At 32.7% G+C, this 21,018-nt stretch overlaps 1 protein-coding gene across 1 annotated transcript in view; it reads left to right on the plus strand.

Annotated features, from left to right (window-relative positions):
- Positions 1 to 16,835, plus strand: part of LOTGIDRAFT_168627 (hypothetical protein) — a gene marked incomplete at both ends in the record, with an annotated part of 17,229 nt that extends 394 nt beyond the window's left edge. The window contains 18 exons of the mRNA XM_009066512.1: positions 1,403 to 1,541; positions 2,152 to 2,240; positions 2,642 to 2,934; positions 3,680 to 3,875; positions 4,379 to 4,552; positions 5,526 to 5,605; positions 6,696 to 6,861; positions 7,511 to 7,680; positions 8,272 to 8,355; positions 8,914 to 9,019; positions 10,340 to 10,459; positions 10,691 to 10,753; positions 11,653 to 11,691; positions 12,790 to 12,972; positions 13,763 to 13,882; positions 14,378 to 14,482; positions 15,662 to 15,787; positions 16,740 to 16,835. Of these exons, the coding sequence (XP_009064760.1) occupies positions 1,403 to 1,541; positions 2,152 to 2,240; positions 2,642 to 2,934; positions 3,680 to 3,875; positions 4,379 to 4,552; positions 5,526 to 5,605; positions 6,696 to 6,861; positions 7,511 to 7,680; positions 8,272 to 8,355; positions 8,914 to 9,019; positions 10,340 to 10,459; positions 10,691 to 10,753; positions 11,653 to 11,691; positions 12,790 to 12,972; positions 13,763 to 13,882; positions 14,378 to 14,482; positions 15,662 to 15,787; positions 16,740 to 16,835 (2,349 nt within the window). The remainder of the gene's footprint in view (positions 1 to 1,402; positions 1,542 to 2,151; positions 2,241 to 2,641; positions 2,935 to 3,679; positions 3,876 to 4,378; positions 4,553 to 5,525; positions 5,606 to 6,695; positions 6,862 to 7,510; positions 7,681 to 8,271; positions 8,356 to 8,913; positions 9,020 to 10,339; positions 10,460 to 10,690; positions 10,754 to 11,652; positions 11,692 to 12,789; positions 12,973 to 13,762; positions 13,883 to 14,377; positions 14,483 to 15,661; positions 15,788 to 16,739) is intronic.
- Positions 16,836 to 21,018: the final 4,183 nt, after the last annotated feature.

Raw genomic sequence — 21,018 nt, forward strand, 5'->3', positions numbered from 1 at the left:
GTCAGAATTTTTAGGGGAAAGAGGGAGCAAAAGTAAGAATTTTTAGGGGGGAGGGGGGTAAAAGTAAGAATTTATAGGGGAAAGGGGGGTAAAAGTAAAATTTTTAGGGGGAAAGGGGGTAAAAGTAAGAATTTTTAGGGGAAAGGGGGGTAAAAGTAATAATTATTAGGGGGAAGGGGGGTAAAAGTAAGAATTTTTAGGGGAAAGGGAGGTAAAAGTAAGAATTTTTAGGGAGAAAGGGGGTAAAAGTAAGAATTTACAGTGGAAAGGGGGGTAAAAGTCAGAATTTTCAGGGGGAAGGGGGGTAAAAGTAAGAATTTTCAGGGGGAAGGGGGGTAAAAGTAAGAATTTTTAGGGAAAAAGGGGGCAAAAGTAAGAATTTTTAGGGGAAAGAGGCGTAAAAGTAAGAATTTTTAGGGGGAAGGGTGTAAAAATAAGGATTTTTAGGGGGAAGGGCGTAATGCATAGGATCAAGGTGCTGAAAGGGGTAATAAAAACACAAAAAAGCAAAGATAAAACAGTTTCTTCAACACTGGAACTAAAAAAACAAACAAATTAACTTTCAACCCTTTATGCCTAATGGTGCTCAGTAAAATCCCTTAAATTTTATTTTGCAAAGTTGTACATTTTTACTTTTTAAAACGTTCTATCATGTAAAGTCCTTGAAATATCATCATGTAAAGTCCTTGAAATATCATCATGTAAAGTCCTTGAAATTTCATCATGTAAAGTCCTTGAAATATCATCATGTAAAGTCCTTGAAATATCATCATGTAAAGTCCTTGAAATAGCATCATGTAAAGTCCTTGAAATTTCATCATGTAAAGTCCTTGAAATTTCATCATGTAATGTCCTTAAAATATCATCATGTAAAGTCCTTGAAATTTCGTCATGTAAAGTCCTTGAAATATCATAATGTAAAGTCCTTGAAATTTCATCATGTAAAGTCCTTGAAATATCATCATGTAAAGTCCTTGAAATTTCATCATGTAAAGTCCTTGAAATTTCATCATGTAAAGTCCTTGAAATATCATCATGTAAAGTCTTTGAAATGTCACTTGGTAAAGTTAGTGAAATGTCACATGGTAAAGTCCTTGAAATTTCACTTGGTAAAATCTTAGAAATTTCATCATGTAAAGTCCTTGAAATGTCACTTGGTAAAGTCCTTGAAATTTCATCATGTAAAGTCCTTGAAATTTCATCATGTAAATTCCTTGAAATGACACTTGGTAAAGTCCTTGAAATGTCACATGGTAAAGTCCTTGAAATTCACATGGTAAAATCCTAGAAATTTCATCATGTTAAGTCTTTGAAATGCAACTTTGGTTAGGTCCTTGAAATTTCATATTATAAAATCTTTAAAAGTGCATCAACTGCATCAATGAAAATTGATTAATTTCAGATAACGAACCTTCAGAAACCAATTGAGATAAAGAGTCGAAGTATGAATGATGAAGATTGTGAACTATTAGGTTGTGAACATGCTAGATTCGGCCTGAGTTTTACTAAACTTGGTGATATCAATATAGACGGATATGAAGGTAAGTCTTAATGATTGCCTGTCTTACTTTAGACCTCTGGAGAGTGACAGTTTTTATGGTACTGATACTTTTATTATAGTCTTGCAAAGACATTTTATGGACACCTAGATATGATTAAAAACACAAATACAAACTGTCCAATCTGTTTTGAGGCTGAATGAACACGATGAAATTGTGTAATATATTGACATGGAAAACCAAGACTATTGATTATGCTTCGAAGTGCTTTGGTATTGAGATTATTGTAGGCTATATATATATCTTTTCTACCGCACGTGTAGGCACTTGGCGGCCATCTTACCTACTGTAAACATGTATTAAACTTATAGTATAGAACTCACGGTGTTCTTAATTCAATACATTAGAAAATGCCTGAGCTGGGGGCCAAAAATGATAGGTGTCTCTATGAGGCGAGGCCTGATGGACCTAAGCCCCTTGAGGCTAGGGGTCATGATGCCCTCTAAAGCAAATGGATTTCAGGAGGTCGGAGATGAATTTTGAACATTCAGAGGGCTTAATTTTCATTTCAAATAAGACCTATCACAGGCCCGATGAGGAGGCCTTTGCCTGATTCCCCAAGATTTTTAACCTTATGATTTATTTTGAACAGATTTTGCTGTGGGTGCCCCTTATGAGGGAAACGGAGCCGTGTATATTTATCATGGTAATAAAGACGCTCAATTTGATACATACGCTCAGGTGATTATTATAATTTCTTATAAATAATACATTAGGATAAGTTATTCTTCTAGATACATTTACAACCAGCTAGAACTTTAGCCACCTGTATCACTTTTAACAAAGAATATCAGACTTAGGGTTCATCTATCATAAGTCAAAACCTACCGTATTGATAGGTAGAAGTGACCTTTTTCAACTAAGAAGCTCATAATTCATAATGGAGTGGAAAACAGAGTCCAAAGGAATATTAAATCATTGCTTTAATTGTAAACTTACTTAACATCAGATTTTTATGCTGAAAAGTGATCAAGGTACATGGAACTAAATCTTAATTCATTTGTGATTCAGCCATATTTAAGCCCATGTATATGCAGAATATTTTAAGATGGCGGCTAATTTCAAATGATTTTTTCTCTCAGAGATTAACAGCAGAGAATGTTGCATCACCTGGTTTAAAATCTTTTGGTTCGTCACTATCTGGTGGCCTTGACCTTGATGACAATGGTTACCCAGATCTGCTGGTTGGATCGTTTGAATCTGGGGAGGTGGCGCTGATTAGAACTCGACCAATCATCAACCTGATGAAAGAAGTAACACTGGAGCCACCCATCATTGATTTGGAACAGGATCCATTTTGTAGTTTTGATGGCGAACTGAGACACTGTTTCCAGATTGAGATTTGTTTACAATTTACTGCAGAGCCTGCAGAGACGTAAGTTTTCATATCGTAGGTGTCCGCTTGAAACCTCTTATATGCCATATTTGGTCATTTTGACTTTTTGATACCGTTCGAAAGCTCGTAACAGCGCGGATCTTGTGATCAAAACCTCGTATTCTTAGCTTGATTGTAAATAACTCAAAAAGCACTAATTAAATAACACGTATATAAACAGTCAGATTTAAAACCTTGTAAAATATATTATTATACGAGGTTCAATGTTCCTTTTCTGCTGATGAAAATGAAAAACCTCGTATACTGTATTATTATACGAGTTTTTGGTTCAATATGGAGAACTCAAATTGTTATACAAGGTTTATATTTTCAAAGAATGAAAACCACGTACAGCGGTAAAAAAATAATAAAAAAGATTTTAACAAAATATACGTACAAATAGTTTTTTGTGTTTTTCTCGAAAGTAATTCCGCATCATATATCATTATACGAGGTTTCAAGCGATCACCCACGATATTTGTATCCATGTTATAAAAATCAAGAAGGCTATTTGCTGACTAAAGGTATAGACAGGTGCAAACGGAAGTTAAATAGATTGTATAAATAATAACATGTATATATCAAATTTGGTAATGGGTGAGCATCCACAGGAGATATCAAGGGATAAATGATGTCTGACTTGAATTCCTTTCAAGATCTTTAATAATTAGTAGTATTAACATAGGGCTACTGTATCTTGATTGAGATAAAAATTAAAAACTAAGTCCAAAATTTGATATTGCAGGTTTCAGAATCGCCCGAAGATCAATTATCGTATTGAAGCAGAGAAGAATCGTGGTGTGAGAATCAACAGATTAGAATTAAAAGGAGCCAATGACGACTCTAAGCGTATTATAACACGAAGCATGCAGCTCCGGCGACAAGGTCTAGACGGTTCTCCCAGTAAAAAAGTCTGTAAGCAAGAAATCGCTTATCTTAAGGTATGGTTGGCCTTGCTTTTGACAAACTGAAGTTTGAAATATCTTTTTGTCACTTGATTGGTGAGTTCTGAAATGGATCTGTCTGTTTTGATGTCAGGTATCAATCTAACAGTAAAGAATCGATAGGTCACAGTCTTAATTTCCCTTTCTTAATCTGCCATTTTGAATTCTGTTAGGCCATGTACTGTGGTTCTAAAATGTGCTCAAAAATAACTTTTTGTAGCACAACCTGGAAATTATTTTCTCTCCCCTGGAATATATTCATATATGTTATAGCTAACCAAAAAACAAAGTTCCCACTTTCAGAAAGTGCCAAAACTCCATATTTCAGCCTTTAAAGATGCACATTTTGGTTTAATTTCTATGAACTTTAATGAGCTACAAAAATGTTGTGTATTGACTTCAATAACCTTTTTTATATAACTTGTTCATTCAAAAAAAAAACTAGTTGCTGTTCTTTGTACAAATTTATAGTAATTTTACTGTGTAATTGTGTGTTTTAGGATAATTTTGCTGATAAGTTGAACCCACTAGAGTTAACATTAGAGTATAGCCTAGACAATGTAGATTTTAATAAACCTGCACCAGGAGATCCACCTATAGACATCAATGATTACCCTATATTAGCTACAGAGGCTTCCGATAAAAAGGGAGAGGTCGTCACCATGACAGCAAAGGTATGTCAAAGTTTTTTTTTTTGCAGGGGTCAGATTATTCAAAAAGGGTTCAGTCATGTGATTGAGACAAAAATAGTCCGAAGTTCATTTAGCAATTTATTACACCAAATTTTAGTTTTTGTTAAATTTTGTTTCTCAATAATGGTAGCAATTTAAAATGTTCTAGTAGTAGAAAACCTTCTCAAAGATCTTGCCAGTGACTTTAGTTATAAATGTTATAGAGTTTCTGTATATTTCTAGATTTGACAAAAAATTCTCACAAAAATATGCAATTTGATTCACAGATCGTCATGATTAATTTTAAGTTTGGCTAATCATAGGAAATATTGGGTGGCAAAAGCGCTCATTTGATACCGTTTAAATTGAACACTGCCCTGGTCAAACTCCATTTTTCTTTCATTTGGGTTGGAGAGGTTGACCTAGTAAAATTAAGGCCTCACATCAACTGCAAAGCAAAGGCACTGAAAAGCATCTATTTGAAAACAAAAAAAAGTATGCTTAAGCTAAGATTCCATATACACGTCATGCGGATCCGTCATGCGTCATCCGTCATGCGTCATCCGTCATGCGTTAAAAATCAAAATGGTTGGTTTAAGAGGGTATGATTCCATATATGCGGATGCGGTATCCGTCAAATGGTCTCCGTCATTCCTTTCCGCGCGGAGATCTCCCAAATGTGACATATTTTGTGGGGATTCCCTGTCTTTTTTATGCAACAAAGCATCCATCTGTCTAGAAGTCTGTGCGTCAAAAGAAAGATAATGCATACGTTTAACGAATCATATTTGACAGATAAGCAAGGGCCATTTATGTCCGCATGACGTATCCACATGACGCGTAAATCCTGCTTCTCCTTCAAAATTTTCACTAACCCAGTATTTATAAGCGACACATATAATAATTATACTCATATTAATTATTATATTTATATTTTATAATTATGGATGTAAAACTCCATTCTATTTGGTTTCAGGTTGACTTTGTAAAGGAATGTGGAGATGACAATATTTGTAAAAGTAATCTACAATTTATGGCGAAATTGAATATTTTAAAGTGAGTAATATTTGGATTTGCTTCAACTAATGGATAACTTACTTTAACTTAAAGGCCATGGTTTGACATTTTCGGTGTTGATTTGGGTATAATATACAGAACTGCTCGAACATTTCACAATTCCTTCATCAAAGTAGAAATTTCAGTTTCTCTTTCTATATGGCTGGACATTGCACACTATTACTGATTAGCTTAACTAAATAAATATACCTGTTTCTGAGACTAATGCCCCGTTCGATACCTCTCATGAAAATAGTGTTTACAACTTTTTTGAAGTTCAAAAATCGTGCGCTAAAATGGAGACTATTCAGACGATATTCACGACTTCATAACTAAAATAATTGACAAAATTATATCAGCGGCATTGATATATTTTATATTCCATTTCCAAGCTATTTATTAACATGTAGTGGTATTTATGTCATGACGACAGTAAAAAAAAATTGTCAGAAGAATTTAAATAAAAAATTAACTTGACCAAAATGAAAGTTGTGGCCATTTTATACGGGTCGAGTTGAAGGTCGGAGAAGTCGTGAAAATGGGTGTCGATATTTTTTCTCCATTTTCACGACTTCTATAGTAGTAAATACGAGATTTAAACCCACTATCGAACGGAAATTAACAACATTGCCCCTGAGAGGTATAAAATGAGGCATAAGGTACGACTTGTGAAACAGATGAAGAAAATGGCCCGTTTAGCAGAAATGTCAATTTTCCTATTTTCAACTGATATTTTTCGTATAGCGCAAAGGGCAATGGTTTTGTTCCGTTTTTTTTATTAGCTTTTATTTTTAATATAGCCACTTCAGTCAGGATCTAACGATAGCCCCATTGGACATAATAAACACCACGTCACAAAATGCCAGCGCTTGATAGGGGAGAAATTTGATTGGCTAAAGACTTCATCGAGTTAGGTCTAAATGATTATTTGACTAAGTTAATCAAGAGGGCTGTCATTAGACCCTTACTGAAGTGGCTATATTAAAAATAAAAGCTAATAAAAAACAGAACGAAAGTTTGGTCTAATTTTTATGTAATCGTTACATATTGAATTGTCTTTGACTGATGTCTGGTTACTGTTTTATTTAAGAGATTCCGATGATAACTATGTATTGAGTACAGGAGAACAGAGTTCTATAGAATTAGAATTGGAGATTAGAAATATTGGTGAAGCAGCCTATTTAACTCAGATCTATATCACCAAACCAGAATCTTTATATTATAGACGTTCTGACGTACTTAATGGCTCCACTTTCGTAAGTATTGTATTGTCGTTCTAGAAAGACCTAAATGAAGGTCCTGTGTTCATGGGCGCAGACCACTTGGGGACAGGGGGACACGACGACACGTCTGGAAATGAATTCACGCCTACTGTCTGATCCCTTTTGAATAAATCTTGCGTACGCCACTGGAATCCATATAGAATCCAGCACTGACCGACAGCGCTATAAAATGCCTGACAGGCATCACAAAAGATGCTGTAAATCTTTGCGATCTTATACTGGGGAGCCGTGGTTGCTCAGTGAGTTAGACGCTTGCTCGCTAACCTGAAGGTCCCGGGTTCAATCCCGGCATAGGTCGAGCTAATACCTTTGGATTTTTCAACCCAGTTTCCCCCTGTCAGTGATGCAGGTAAGAGGGACTGACATGGAAAAAGTGTCTAGTCGTTCGGATGGGACAATAAACCGAGGCCCCGTGTGCTACAGGCTGTGCACGTTAAAGATCCCTTGATAGTTGGAAATTGAAAAAGAGCAGGCTAATGTCGCTGTCCTGGCTAAATTTCCCTCATTGCACTCTGCATGGCGTTGTCCGTCTTCATTAGCCCACATGGTGCAGAAGAGCAGGATGTAAAACTCCATTTCATTTCATTTTTTAAATCTTATACTGCTGTGTATTTAATTTCAGAATACAAATGTAAAATGTCAGCCTGATACTGGAAATAAAACATTAATAACATGTGAAGAGATAGGAAATCCCCTCCCCCAGGATAAAACAGTTATTTTTAAGATTAAAATGGATGCCCACGATCTAGAGGCTTCACGTGATGTACTTGAACTTGTTGTCTGGGTAAACACGTAAGTTAAATTTTTTATTTTATTGACACAATTTGCACCATTAAAATTTTCAATCAGACGTCTGTGGATCCTGTGATTTCAATTAAAACTACGTGTTTGATGATGTCACTAATCACAAAATATGCTTTATCACATAAGGCCCTTTGGGATTAGTGATGTCATCAAACACTTAGATTAATTGGAATCGCAGAAACCACAAATGTCTGATTGATGCCATCACTAATCACAAAATATTCTTTACCACATAATGCCCTTTGGGATTAGTGTCGTCATCAAACACTTAGTTTAATTGGAAACGCAGAAACCACAAATGTCTGATTGATGCCGTCACTAATCACAAAATATGCTTTTATCACATAAGGCCCTTTGGGATTAGTGTCGTCATCAAACACTTAGTTTTAGTGGAAACGCAGGAACCACAAATGTCTGATTGAAAATTGGAATGGTGAAAATTGATGACATCAGTGTTTCCTTTACACATAAAAAATTTATAAAAAAAACTCTTTACAATCTCTTTAATGAAATAACAAAATTGACTTCACAGTATTTACCAAAATCCATTTTCTTTTATGTTCTGTTTTATAATTTTAGATCCAGTACAGAATTAACGAAAGAGAATGATCTGATAAAACTACCATTCCGAGTTATAAATAGAGCCGATATTGGTGTTATTGGGTATGTTTTATCCCGTTTTTTCACTAATATTTTACTTGATCTGAATCTAGGATGAATGCCAGTCGTGTGAATTTTATTGATGAAGTCATTATCATGCAGTGTGCAATGAGATGAAATTTGTCTACTATATTGATTTACACTTTATCATTCAAAACAACTAGACACTTTTCATGTCATCCCTCTTAACCTGCATCAGACCCTAAGGGAAAATGGGCATGCATTTAAACAACATCTAGTTAGGCCATATAAAATAAATAGTCTGTTTTACAGGCCTAAAAATGCCTGATTGTTGCCTTAATATTAAATGTACATTAAATTTGTGGTAATGAAAATAAATGCTTTCGCTCGCTCCGATTTATTCGAGTTGAAAATCTAAAAAAGTGCTTATAAATGATAAATAATAAATTCACCCTCTCGCCCTGATTGTTGAAAAAAAAGGCCTGTAAAACAGACTATTTATTTTGTATGGCCTTATTGTGCGTTCGATACCTCTCGTGATTACTGTGTTCACAGGGTTAATGTTGTGGATTTTGTACACATTACCTATTTCAATTACAGCATTGCTCAACCTGATGACCCTATTATCTATAGTGGGGTAAGTCGGGGTGAAAGTGCCATTAAAATAGAAGACGAAATTGGTCAGGCCGTCAACCATACCTTTGTGGTAAGTTATCTTTTGATACGCGCACACATAAGATGATATCATTTTCATAAACAAACTGTCCAGTTTGAATTATCTTATCAACTGAGATAAAGGTCATAGGTCACCAGATAAGGTCGTAGGTCACTAGAGTTCAACAGATAAAAACTTCTTTAAAGTGACCAGATCTCTTAAATTCAGATTTACACTACAATGAAAAGCCTGTTACTAAAAATTAAACTTACTTACTTACTCTACAGGATCAAGAAGTCAACAATAAGAATATTCTACTCTACAAAAGTGATAGACATAGATTTTTTGGTTTTCAAATGAATCTTAGAAATTCAAAATAAACCCAATTTCAGCCCCTTTAAAGTCATGATATTAAGTAAAGATAACGCAATCCCTTTGTGACTTGTGTTACCTTACCATACTTTAGTGTGCTTGGTGGCTGGCTGGCTCTTTGTGGGTGGGACACTTGTAGTTTTTGCATTGTCCCATGCTTAAAACCAGCCAGCCTTGGATGTGACTATGGTAAGCTTTTAGTGAATGGAATTTTAGAATACTCTTGGCTTTTGGGATCTAATGGACACTTTCTAGAGGTTGGAAATCTTTCTTTGAACTCTGTAAGGTGGTACATATCTTTCTTTAACCAATCAGGATGATATATTGTAAAACACTATTTCTTTTTACCAAGGTACAGAACAGCATATAACATGAAATAAAACTCATTTCATTTCATTATACCAAGTTACAGAACAGTATATAACAGGATATAAAACTCCATTTCATTTCATTATACCAAGTTACAGATCAGTATATAACAGGATATAAAACTCCATTTCATTTCATTATACCAAGTTACAGAACAGTATATAACAGGATATAAAAATCCATTTCATTTCATTATACCAAGTTACAGAACAGTATATAAAAGGATATAAAACTCCATTTCATTTCATTATACCAAGTTACAGAACAGTATATAACAGGATATAAAACTCCATTTCAATTCAGTAGGTCATAAAACTCCATTCATTTCATTTTTCATTTCCATTTCATTTCATTATACCAAGGTACAGATCAGTATATAACAGGATATAAAACTTATTTCATTTATAACAGGATATAAAATTCCATTTCATTTCATTATACCAAGGTACAGAACAATATATAACAGGATATTAAACTCCATTTCATTATACCGAGGTACAGATCAGTATATAACAGGATATAAAACTTATTTCATTTATAACCGGATATAAAATTCCATTTCATTTCATTATACCAAGGTACAGAACAATATATAACAGGATATAAAACTCTATGTCATTGTATCTCTAGGTAACTAACTATGGATCTGGTACTGTGAGTCAATCAACACTATATATAGATTGGCCTTATGAAGTTGAGAACCAACAACCTAAAGGCAAACATCTACTATATCTTATGCAAGCTCCACAGGTACGTGTAAACTTTATTTCTTGTACGATTATGCTTTCTTATGCTTCTTAATGTTTATCTTGAAAGTTCAGAGTATCAGGGTAACTTACAGTTGTATTGGCACCATTCTGATTTTCATGGTTCCTGTAATTCAAGAAAATTTTGATAAGATTATGGCATAGGGTTCCCAAGAATTATTGAGATTTAATGGTTCAAAAAAAGAATCTTCTATTTGAAAACCTGTAATTGTAGGTGATGTCTGGCAATGCAGAATGTACATACAATCCCAGTATTATCAACCCAGCTGGCATCCCGGTAAGTGCTAAATCTTTAGGCTGATTAAGGTTAAAGGTCAAGATGGTACTTTCTGGACAGTTCTGCATGGAATAATTGCATCTTGCATGCAAAGTTTTCAATCTGATTGAAATGCAATTCTAAATGTTTCACTTCAGGTTTATTTATGCAACTTCAATTGACATCCATGATCTGACGAAATTTCTATGTCTATTATATTCTGGTTTCATATGATATTCAACCAATTAAATGCTTTATTTCATAAATAATTTTCATACTCTAGTTCTAGAGGAACTCTTTTATTCTATCTGAAGTGGAATTTTGTCAGATCAAGGTTAGGAAGTGGAGACACTTTAAAAAACAATAGGAAACAAAGCATCCAGAACTGCATTTTCATCAGATTGGCAAAATAATTGGTTCTCGAAAATCTATCCAATCAGAACAATAGCATGAAGAAAAACTTATCAGACCCCAGTTAACACCTGTTTTGAATTCTAACCATTGAAAAACAAGTTTGTTGTGTTAATTTGCATGAATTTTAAACTAATTCCACCAAAATATTTTATGTGCCTTCAATGATAAAATTTTTATGTGGTTTATAACCACAGAGTTTTTATGTGACTGAAACAACAATGGAATTTAATGTGTCGGGTTAACACATATTTTATGTGGTTGCAACCATAAAAGGTTTTATGTAGATTATAACCGTATAGTTTTTATGTGGTTGCAACCACAAAAGTTTCCACTGATGGATATATACTGTTATTGACCAAATTTGAGCAAAATTAAAATTTTATGTTAATCTTAAGATGTAGTATCCCTTTAATGTTTATAATTGATAAAATTTGTCACGATTTTTCACTAACCATTGTTGAGTTCATTTGCATGAGTTTATAAACTAACCCGTTAATATTTTACAGGAGAATCCTAGATACATCATTAGACCCAAATCTAATACTGTAAGTTTACAATACTTATCTTTCCTCAAAGAAAGCACAGGTCAAGGCTTAGTAATCTATTAACATATTATTTGAAGGGGTAGGAAGTGGATAAAGGTCCAAAGTCTATCAGTTAGATCTTTCCTTAACGAACGCACTGGCAACAGCTCTCTTACAAGTGACCCGTCTTCATTAGCCCACATGGTGCAGAAAAGTAGGACGTAAAACTCCATTCATTTCATTTCATTTCTTACAAGGCTTGTGGCTACAGGGGGCCTATGCCCCCACAAAAAATGGATTACCACCCTAAAAAAAAAACTGACAAACCATACACCATTGCCCCTCTGGATATATTACTTGCCCCTCCAAACATTCAAGTCTGACTATGGACCGGATCCTTCTGTATCATGGACATGTCTATTTGATTACTCTATTCCAAAAATTGGGTTTGATTCACATTTTTATACTGATTGTCAAGATGTGTATTATATATCTACTAAACATGTTACTCAATTTAAAAAGTATCAAAGTATCTATATGACAAATATAATTTTCCCACCAATATACTCCCGGTTTCCCCCTGTCAGTGATGCAGGTACGAGGGGCTGACATGGAAAAAGCGTCTAGTCGTTTGGATGGGACAATTAACCGAGGCCCCGTGTGCTACAGGCTGTGCACGTTAAAGATCCCTCTACAGTTGGAAATCGAAAAAGAGCAGGCTAATGCTGCTGTCCTGGCAAAATTTCCCTCATTGCACCCTACATGGCGTTGCCCGTCTTCATTAGCCCACATGGTGCAGAAAAGTAGGACGTAAAACTCCATTCAATTCAATTCAATTCAATCCCACCAATATACTGTGAAAATCTTACAATTACAATAATTGCTAGCATGATGTTTATAAAGTCAAATAACCCTTGTTTGATTTGAAATGCATGCAAATTGTGTTTTACCATTGTTGTATTTGATGAAAGCATTTATTTGCAATGATAGACTAAGAATTAGACAAATCTTATTTTCAATATCGGGTAACCTTTGTCATATTATAAGATTTGTGTATTTTGAAAAACAACTCAAAAGACCCAATATGAAGTAAGAATTTGAATGTTTATATATTTTTAGGTGTCAACAACAGGCCTGATAATTGGAGGGGTTTTAAGCGATCCATCTGCTATCAAAGAAAATCCAGAGAAAACAGAAACAGTCCTTCAAGATGCCAGTAAAAGTGAACCAGGGTATAAAATTGGAGGTAGACCTAGGCGCAGTACTGATAGAGTCAAGAGAGCTGAAAAGGAACTCATTTTGGTAAGTTTTAGAAAATATATATTTATATCATTTGCGGAAATTCTGTAAATATATATAAAAATATTGTTGTATACTATTAGATATCTTTTGTATATATGTGGAAGTATTTTTTGTGGCATTTTTTTATTTGTAATGATTGTTAAATATTTTTAATGTGTAAATATTATGGTATATATTAGTTTTATGTTTGTAAATATCATTGTATATTTGTGAATATTGTTGTATATTTGTAAATATTGTTGTATATTTGTAAATATCACTGTATATTTGTGAATATTGGTGAATATTGTTGTATATTTGTAAATATCACTGTATATTTGTGAATATTGGTGTATATTTGTAAATATCACTGTATATTTGTGAATATTGGTGTATATTTGTAAATATTGTTGTATATTTGTAAATATCATTGTATATTCATGAATATTGGTGTATATTTGTAAATATCATTGTATATTTGTAAATATCATTGTATATTTGTAAATATTGTTGTTTATTTGTAAATATCACTGTATATTTGTGAATATTGGTGTATATTTGTAAATATTGTTGTATATTTGTAAATATTGTATATTCGTGAATATTGGTGTATATTTGTAAATATTGGTGTATATTTGCAAATATCATTGTATAATTGTAAATATCATTGTATATTTGTAAATATTGTCGTATATTTGTAAATATTGTCGTATATTTGTAAATATTGTCGTATATTTGTAAATATTGTTGTATTGTGATATATTTGTAAATATTGTTGTATATATTAGTAAATATTTGTTGTATATTATAGGGATGTAAACAAAATACAGCCAAATGTCATACTATAACATGTAATATTGGACAACTCAAACAGGATGACTACGTGACTATCACTATCAGAGCTAGATTGTGGGAGAGCACATTTTTACAGGTAGGATTTTTTTTCATAAATATTTGTAAGCTCATTTTGAAGCTCATTTTTGTACCTGCAGTGCTTAATATAAGGTGGAAAGCCTTCCTATTTTTATAAGCCCAATTAACAGAAAAGCATCAACTTCCATGTGGATTTGATTCTTTCTTAGGTTATGCTAGTATCTTTGAATTTTTTCAACCTGTTTCCCCCCTATCAGAAATATTGGTAGGTGGGTCCAACATGAGAACAACATTTGATCAAATGAGAAAAAAAAAATGAGTCTGTTTGAGATTAAGCCTGTCAACAGTTGAAAATATTCAGGATTTTTTGCAGACTTTAACCTTTCGATAAACTCGTTTGGCAAGAAATGAACCTTTGACAAATCAAAAAAACTAGAATCTGAATTAAATCAGTAAAAATATTATTATTATCTAGAGGCAAATTGTCAAATATCCACAGCTTCCCTTGAGAGATGAAGAGTAAATTAATTTGCTTATGTGCTTTGTATTATAGGACTATCGTAATGTACGAGAAGTCAAGGTCAGATCGCGAGCAGAGTTGGTCATTGATCCAGAATTAAACGTGGAACAAACTGATCTCACTAATGATATTACTTATGTAAGTATTAGACTTGATTTTTTTTTTATCAAAATTCAATATGAGGAAAAACAAATTAATATAGAGATATTATTAAGAACACAAGTTATATGGATATACTACTTCTAGCTTATAACAAAACACAAGACAATATTATGGAATATAACACACTTCTTTAATAAGGTTGGGCACATAACGTTTCAACACAATATACACATGTCGTCATCAGATGTAATGATATATATATATCACTTGTTATTTTTTATATATATATATATATATATATATATATAAGTGGTATATATTTTGTTATGTTTTATTCTCTTGCCATTACATCTGATGACGACACGTGTAAACGTGAAACGTTATGTGCCCAACCTTTATTAAAGAAGTGTGTTATATTCCATAACATTGTCTTGTGTTTTGTTATATGTGCTCCTCGCTTCTATATGTCGTTCAAATTTTTATATTATAACGGCTATAACAAAACACAAGACAATACTATTGAATATAACACACTTATGTGCCCAACCTTATTAAAGAAGTGTGTTATATTCCATAACATTGTCTTGTGTTTTGTTATATGTGCTCCTCGCTTCTATATGTCGTTCAAATCTTATACTTCTAGCTTTATTAAATACTACGTTTCGAAACACATACAGGTAACGTTATCAAGTAAAATGATTAACAGCCAAACTAGAAGTAGTATATCCATACAACTTGTGTTCTTAATGTTTACCTTCCTGCTTCTATATGTCTTACAAAGATTATAGAGATATTATTATTAAATACAAAAATAATAAGCTAAGTTTTATCAAGACTATCCTGCTGTGGCATTTAAAAGCTACAGTCCTACAGGATTTATTTTTTCATCAGCTGTACAGCATTTTAAATAGACAATACCCAACTCATTTTTGACATGATCATACGCCCACATCTCTCTATGTGGACGTATATTGTCCGTCCGTCCGTCAACATTTGCTTGTAAACGCTCTAAAAACTAGATTTTTTGATGGAATCAAATGAAATTCGGTATGTGTATACATATTCATAAAACAAAGATCAAGTTCGAATTTGAGCTATTTCGACCGTTAGAAGCAGAGTTATTGCCCTTGCCCCAAAATCTTGAATATTTACCATCCGCATGCCTTGGTGGGCGTATATGGCTGTGGTCCACTATCTTATGTATATTTTTTGTAGGCTGAAACTATAGCTATACCAGATGTTAAAGTAGCTGAACCTGAGTCTATAGACTGGTGGATAATATTAATAGCTGTATTAGCAGGAGTATTATTATTAGTTATATTGATATTAATCTTATATAAGGTAACGGCAATTATTTTTCATTGGAGAGGGGGGGGGGGATGGGTTGAGGATTAAAAGAAAAATAACAAGGAAAGACATCTATAGAAATAGGAAAAGAAATGCCTTGTTTGAAATATTTTTGAAGAAATTATGCGATTTTCATACATTTCTATTACTTCTATAGACTATTCACATATATTCAAGACTCAAATCAACCCCCCAAAATAGAACTAAGAACTACCCTGTGGCTTTTATACCACTTGATAGGAAAGGTTACTGCAACTGTCCAAAATCTCCCCCATTGAACAGTGCATCAGCCACAAGAAAACAGGAGGATATTCTACTCCATTTCATTTCATTAGTCCAGTAAGTTACAGAACAGTAGGATGTAAAACTCCATTTCATTTCATTAGTTCAATAAGATACAGAACAGTAGGATGTAAAACTATATTTCATTTCATTAGTTCAATAAGATACAGAACAGTAGGATATAAAACTATATTTCATTTTATTAGTTCAATAGGGTACAGAACAGTAGGATATAAAACTCCATTTCATTTCATTAGTTCAATAAGATACAGAACAGTAGGATATAAAACTCCATTTCATTAGTTCAGTAAGTTACAGAACAGTAGGATATAAAACTCAATTTCATTTCATTAGTCCAATAAGATACAGAACAGTAGGATATAAAACTCTATTTTATTTCATTAGCCCAATAAGATACAGAACAGTAGGATGTAAAACACCATTTCATTTCATTAGTCCAATAAGTTACAGAACAGTAGAATATAAAACTCTATTTCATTTCATTAGTCCAGTAAGTTACAGAAAAGTAGGATATAAAACTCCATTTCATTTCATTAGTCCAGTAAGATACAGAACAGTAGAACATAAAAACTCAATTTCATTTCAATAAGGAACAAAACAGTAGGATGTAACACTCCATTTCATCTTTTGATACTTTTTTCAGCTGGGATTCTTCAAACGAAAGAAGCCAGAAGATATGCAGACGTATGAAGTCAAATTTGAAAAACGAAAGGAAGCTGTTGAAGAGTATTATGACTAACTTTACCTCTTTAATTAGAGAGCTATTCTAATATTACGGTTAATTCAACTGTGTCTATTCCATCAAAAATATCAAAAATATGCTTTTCGCTGCAGTCATGGGCTCTTGGTGTATATTGTTAAGTTTTGACAAATTGGCCCGCAGTAAAAAATTTTAATGAAGGTGAATGAAAATTTTTTTGATGGATTGTAATTTAGACACAGTTCATTTGACCATTTGGTGCATTCCATATTATTTATCATCTAATGTATGTGGAAAAGTTACATTTGTTTTGAAATTCAGAGAGTTTATGCAAATTGGTTTTGTGGTGCCTTTGAATTATGTTTTTGTCATCAGTTAATAGCACCAAGGAAACATTTCCATAACAAAATATTTTCATTTGAATCATCAAAATACACTTTTTCAAGAAAAAAAAAAAATGTTTATAGTTGTAACTAAGTGCTGCTGTACATTGCCAAAAAGCTTCAAGTTTGCATTCCTTTTTTCTTTCATTAAAACTGGATATAGTGGACATGGAACAATCTCAAAAACCCTATATCATGCTCTGTAGTTCAGCAGACTATCAGCAGATCAGCAGCAAATATGGCTGGTAAATTTAAAAATTTATTTGCTATTTTAACACCCCTCAATCCTGTTTGAACTCTCCCAATCATGCAATGATTAATCTTGGAGATATATAATGTAGTACAGTCTATTATCATAATAGGGGTGTTTTATTCCATACTTCACTATACCCATTCTTTGCTTTTTGCTGCACTTTGTTAATTTTGCACTGAGTAAGAATATGTGAGTGCAAATGTCATGTATGTTTCTGCTGTGTTTTGTATGCACATACATCCTTAATTTGTCCGAGTTGAAAATAAGCCAAATTTACTTGAAAATCGTTTCCCTTTGTGCAATAACAAATGGATCGTAAAAATTCTGGAAATATTGTTAATTTCACAGCACCCAAAGCAATCAAAAGTTGAAGACCGTATTCTGTTAACAGACGTTTCGATATTTGATTTGATAAAAAAAAATCTGATCCGAAATACTCAGGGATTTTGATTTTAAAAGATTTTGATTGGGTTTTTCTTTCTCTGCCCTGATGAGTACTTATATGTGAAATTTTTAAAAATGATTTACAGACAACTCTAAGGCTTAATTTGCTTCAAAGTGTTCAGAAGAACAGAGGATATTAGGAAATTACCAGCCTGTCATTATAGATTTTTAGTAGAACATGTCTGGCTAATATTTTTCAAATATTATTTAATGTAAGGGGCCAATCATTCTCATGATTAGATAATCTATGTGAACACTAGGGTGCTGAGATGTGTAGACTGCCCAAGCTGCTTCACTTCAAAACCATGATAGTAAAATGCATCTTTGTAAACTTGGAACTTAATGGCTTCTGTTGCCAACCTTAGTGCATGGTGGCACCTTCCTTAAAATCCTCCATTTCTCCAGCCAGTGCCATCAATATCTGCTATCTTCCTGTTTATAAATTCCAATAAACTGCACAATTGATCAGAGAAAAGAGTTAGTTATTAGGTATTGCACAAAATAGTATTAACTTTTCAACTTTACTTCCAGTATAGAATTCTAGATGCAGATTTTTAAAATAATGTTGGTCAAGGAGATGTCTCAGATAGGAAAAGTGTATTTAATCAACATTTTAGTGAATCTCGGCTCCACTGAAAAATATCAACTTGTCAGCTTGTTAACATAATGCCATTTTCTGTTTGGATTTAAATTCGCATACCTAATGATGTCCTTGTGATATATTTTATACTATATTTTGAATATCACCAACATCAGATCTATCTGGGATATCTCCCAATAAACCATTTGAAAGTCGATGGATGTAGAGTTATAGTTAAGCAAAGATATTTATGCATATTAGTCTGATTTAAACCATATAAAAATATACAGACTAATTTTATATTGTATCGATTACTATCTTAACTACCTACAAATTAAAGAGATTGCAAGGAGTTTATGTGTATCTGGGACACTGATAGTATCAATTTGCACCATTCTGAATTTTAATCAGACATCTGTGGTTTCTGCAATTCCATTAAAACTTCAGAAACCACAGCTGTCTGATTGAAAATTCGAATGTTGCAAAGTGATGCTATCAGTGTGCCCGATACACATAAAAAATGTAGAAAACCTCTTTAACAATCCCTTTAATTGACTGTTATGTTTTGAATCATCCCCAAATGTGCACAAATATTTGTGCCCAACTTTGTTTATTTTGTAAATACGTCTGTAAATAATATACAAGTTTAATATATCATACTCCATAATGTTCATATTTAAGTTTTTTTATGTGTTTTTATACCTCTATTTATCCATATCTTAACATTTTACACATTTATTCATTCATTCATTCCATTTTTCTTACTATTTACTACTGCCAGAAACATTGTATTTAATGAATTTGTAAACTTTCCCAACTATATCATATTAATATTTGACTGGTCCAGATTTGGCTGTCATAATGAATCAAATAACAAATGGCTGAACAGAATCTGGCCTTGGTTTCTGACAAAAAATTTGTCAAAAAGGGGGAATTTACATTAAAACTGTATTTAAGACAAAAGTCAATAATTTTCTTGAGAAACGTGTTTGTTTTCCAGCATAAAATGTCTCAAGAGTCCTAAGCATTTGTAATAGTTTTCAGAGAATTTTGGGGTTTTTCATTTCGATTCTTGAATTGAATTTGTTCATAACATTTGGAAGATTGTTAGTAGCTAACATATGTTACATTAACAATTGTCCTTCCGTTTCATTGATCATATTGCCATACAAGTTTTCATATAAAACTGTATTGTATTATTAATTTGTGTATATGATTAAGCGATAAGTGCTTATGTTTGCTTAGGATGCTTTTGGCGTCGCTTTGAGATATCTCTCTCCACATTATATAGCTATTGTTGCGAAAGCTTTGTATGCATATAATATCAGGCAATAATTCTTCATTGGTGAAATCAATTTTATTTTAAAGAAAGCGTTTCCTAAATTTGCATCCATTTTCATTTGAATGGAATTTAAAAAATATGAAAAAAAAACATATTATGACAATATAACATTGACTGAAATGTGTCCTGTGTCTGTCATTGCATGGCAGGACATGCTTAATCTTCTGGAACACCCAACAACTTTGCATGCAAAGAAAAAACATTCTTGGCTTCTGACATAAAATTTGTAGGAGTCTGTTTCAAAACATAATTTTAGTTTCACCTATGTAGAATTAATGTTTGATTTTGTATTTTTGTGACATGATTATTGCACTGTAAATACTTTCCACCTATAGATGAATGAATGAAATGGAAGAATAAAATGGTTTTAAGTTACTGCTCTTCCATTTTGTAACAATTTTTTTTTTAAATTGAGGGATTGAGGTAGTTACTAACAAGAGAATGGCAACACTGACACACTATTTTAGGTGATAGCCAATCAAACAACTTAGAATCTAAACCAGATTAAATTCTCTTGGTTCTGATTGGTTACTGCTTTAAAGTACCAGCACATCGTTAATGTTCATTGTTAATGTTTGTGCTCATCTATGATATTTTGAGAAACAGTATCCTGATTTCAGAACAAGTGTAGTCATCCAAGGATTTATCCAATTTGCAAAACAAAGACATTCCCTCTAGATTGAATTTTTAGATTTGAATGAAATCAAACAGTGCTAAGTAAATCATTCCAGCTTTCAATTAAAAGAATTGTTACACGTTTTAAAATGGACAGATTTTGTTTGACAAAAGGCTATGATTTTGTACGTTGAAATGTTATTATTCAGAAAAATCGTGCTAATATTCCTTACTATTATTTCTTACAAAAGAACCATTGTACACATATTTTTATTTATTTCAGTAAAAATTCAAATTGTTAATCTGAATATATATAATAGTGACTATTTATTTCCAAAGCTATGTTCCTTGATTTCAGAGCTAAATTCCAAAGGTCACTCATATTGTCCTATATCCTGAATATAGGTGTACCAGCAAATCTAGAACTTTGACAACTTATCTGATAGCTCATAATTAATTAAACCTACATGATTCCAGATATTATGAATATACATATTGTTTACTGTGTTATCTCATATCTTTGGTTGTGATTTTGTTTCTTTTTTTATTCTGTTTATTTGTGCAGAAACATCAGCCATTAATTAGGGTTATTTTAATACTTAGCA

Source organism: Lottia gigantea (genome assembly GCF_000327385.1).
Source record: "Lottia gigantea unplaced genomic scaffold LOTGIsca_77, whole genome shotgun sequence".
NCBI classification, from domain to species: domain Eukaryota; kingdom Metazoa; phylum Mollusca; class Gastropoda; family Lottiidae; genus Lottia; species Lottia gigantea.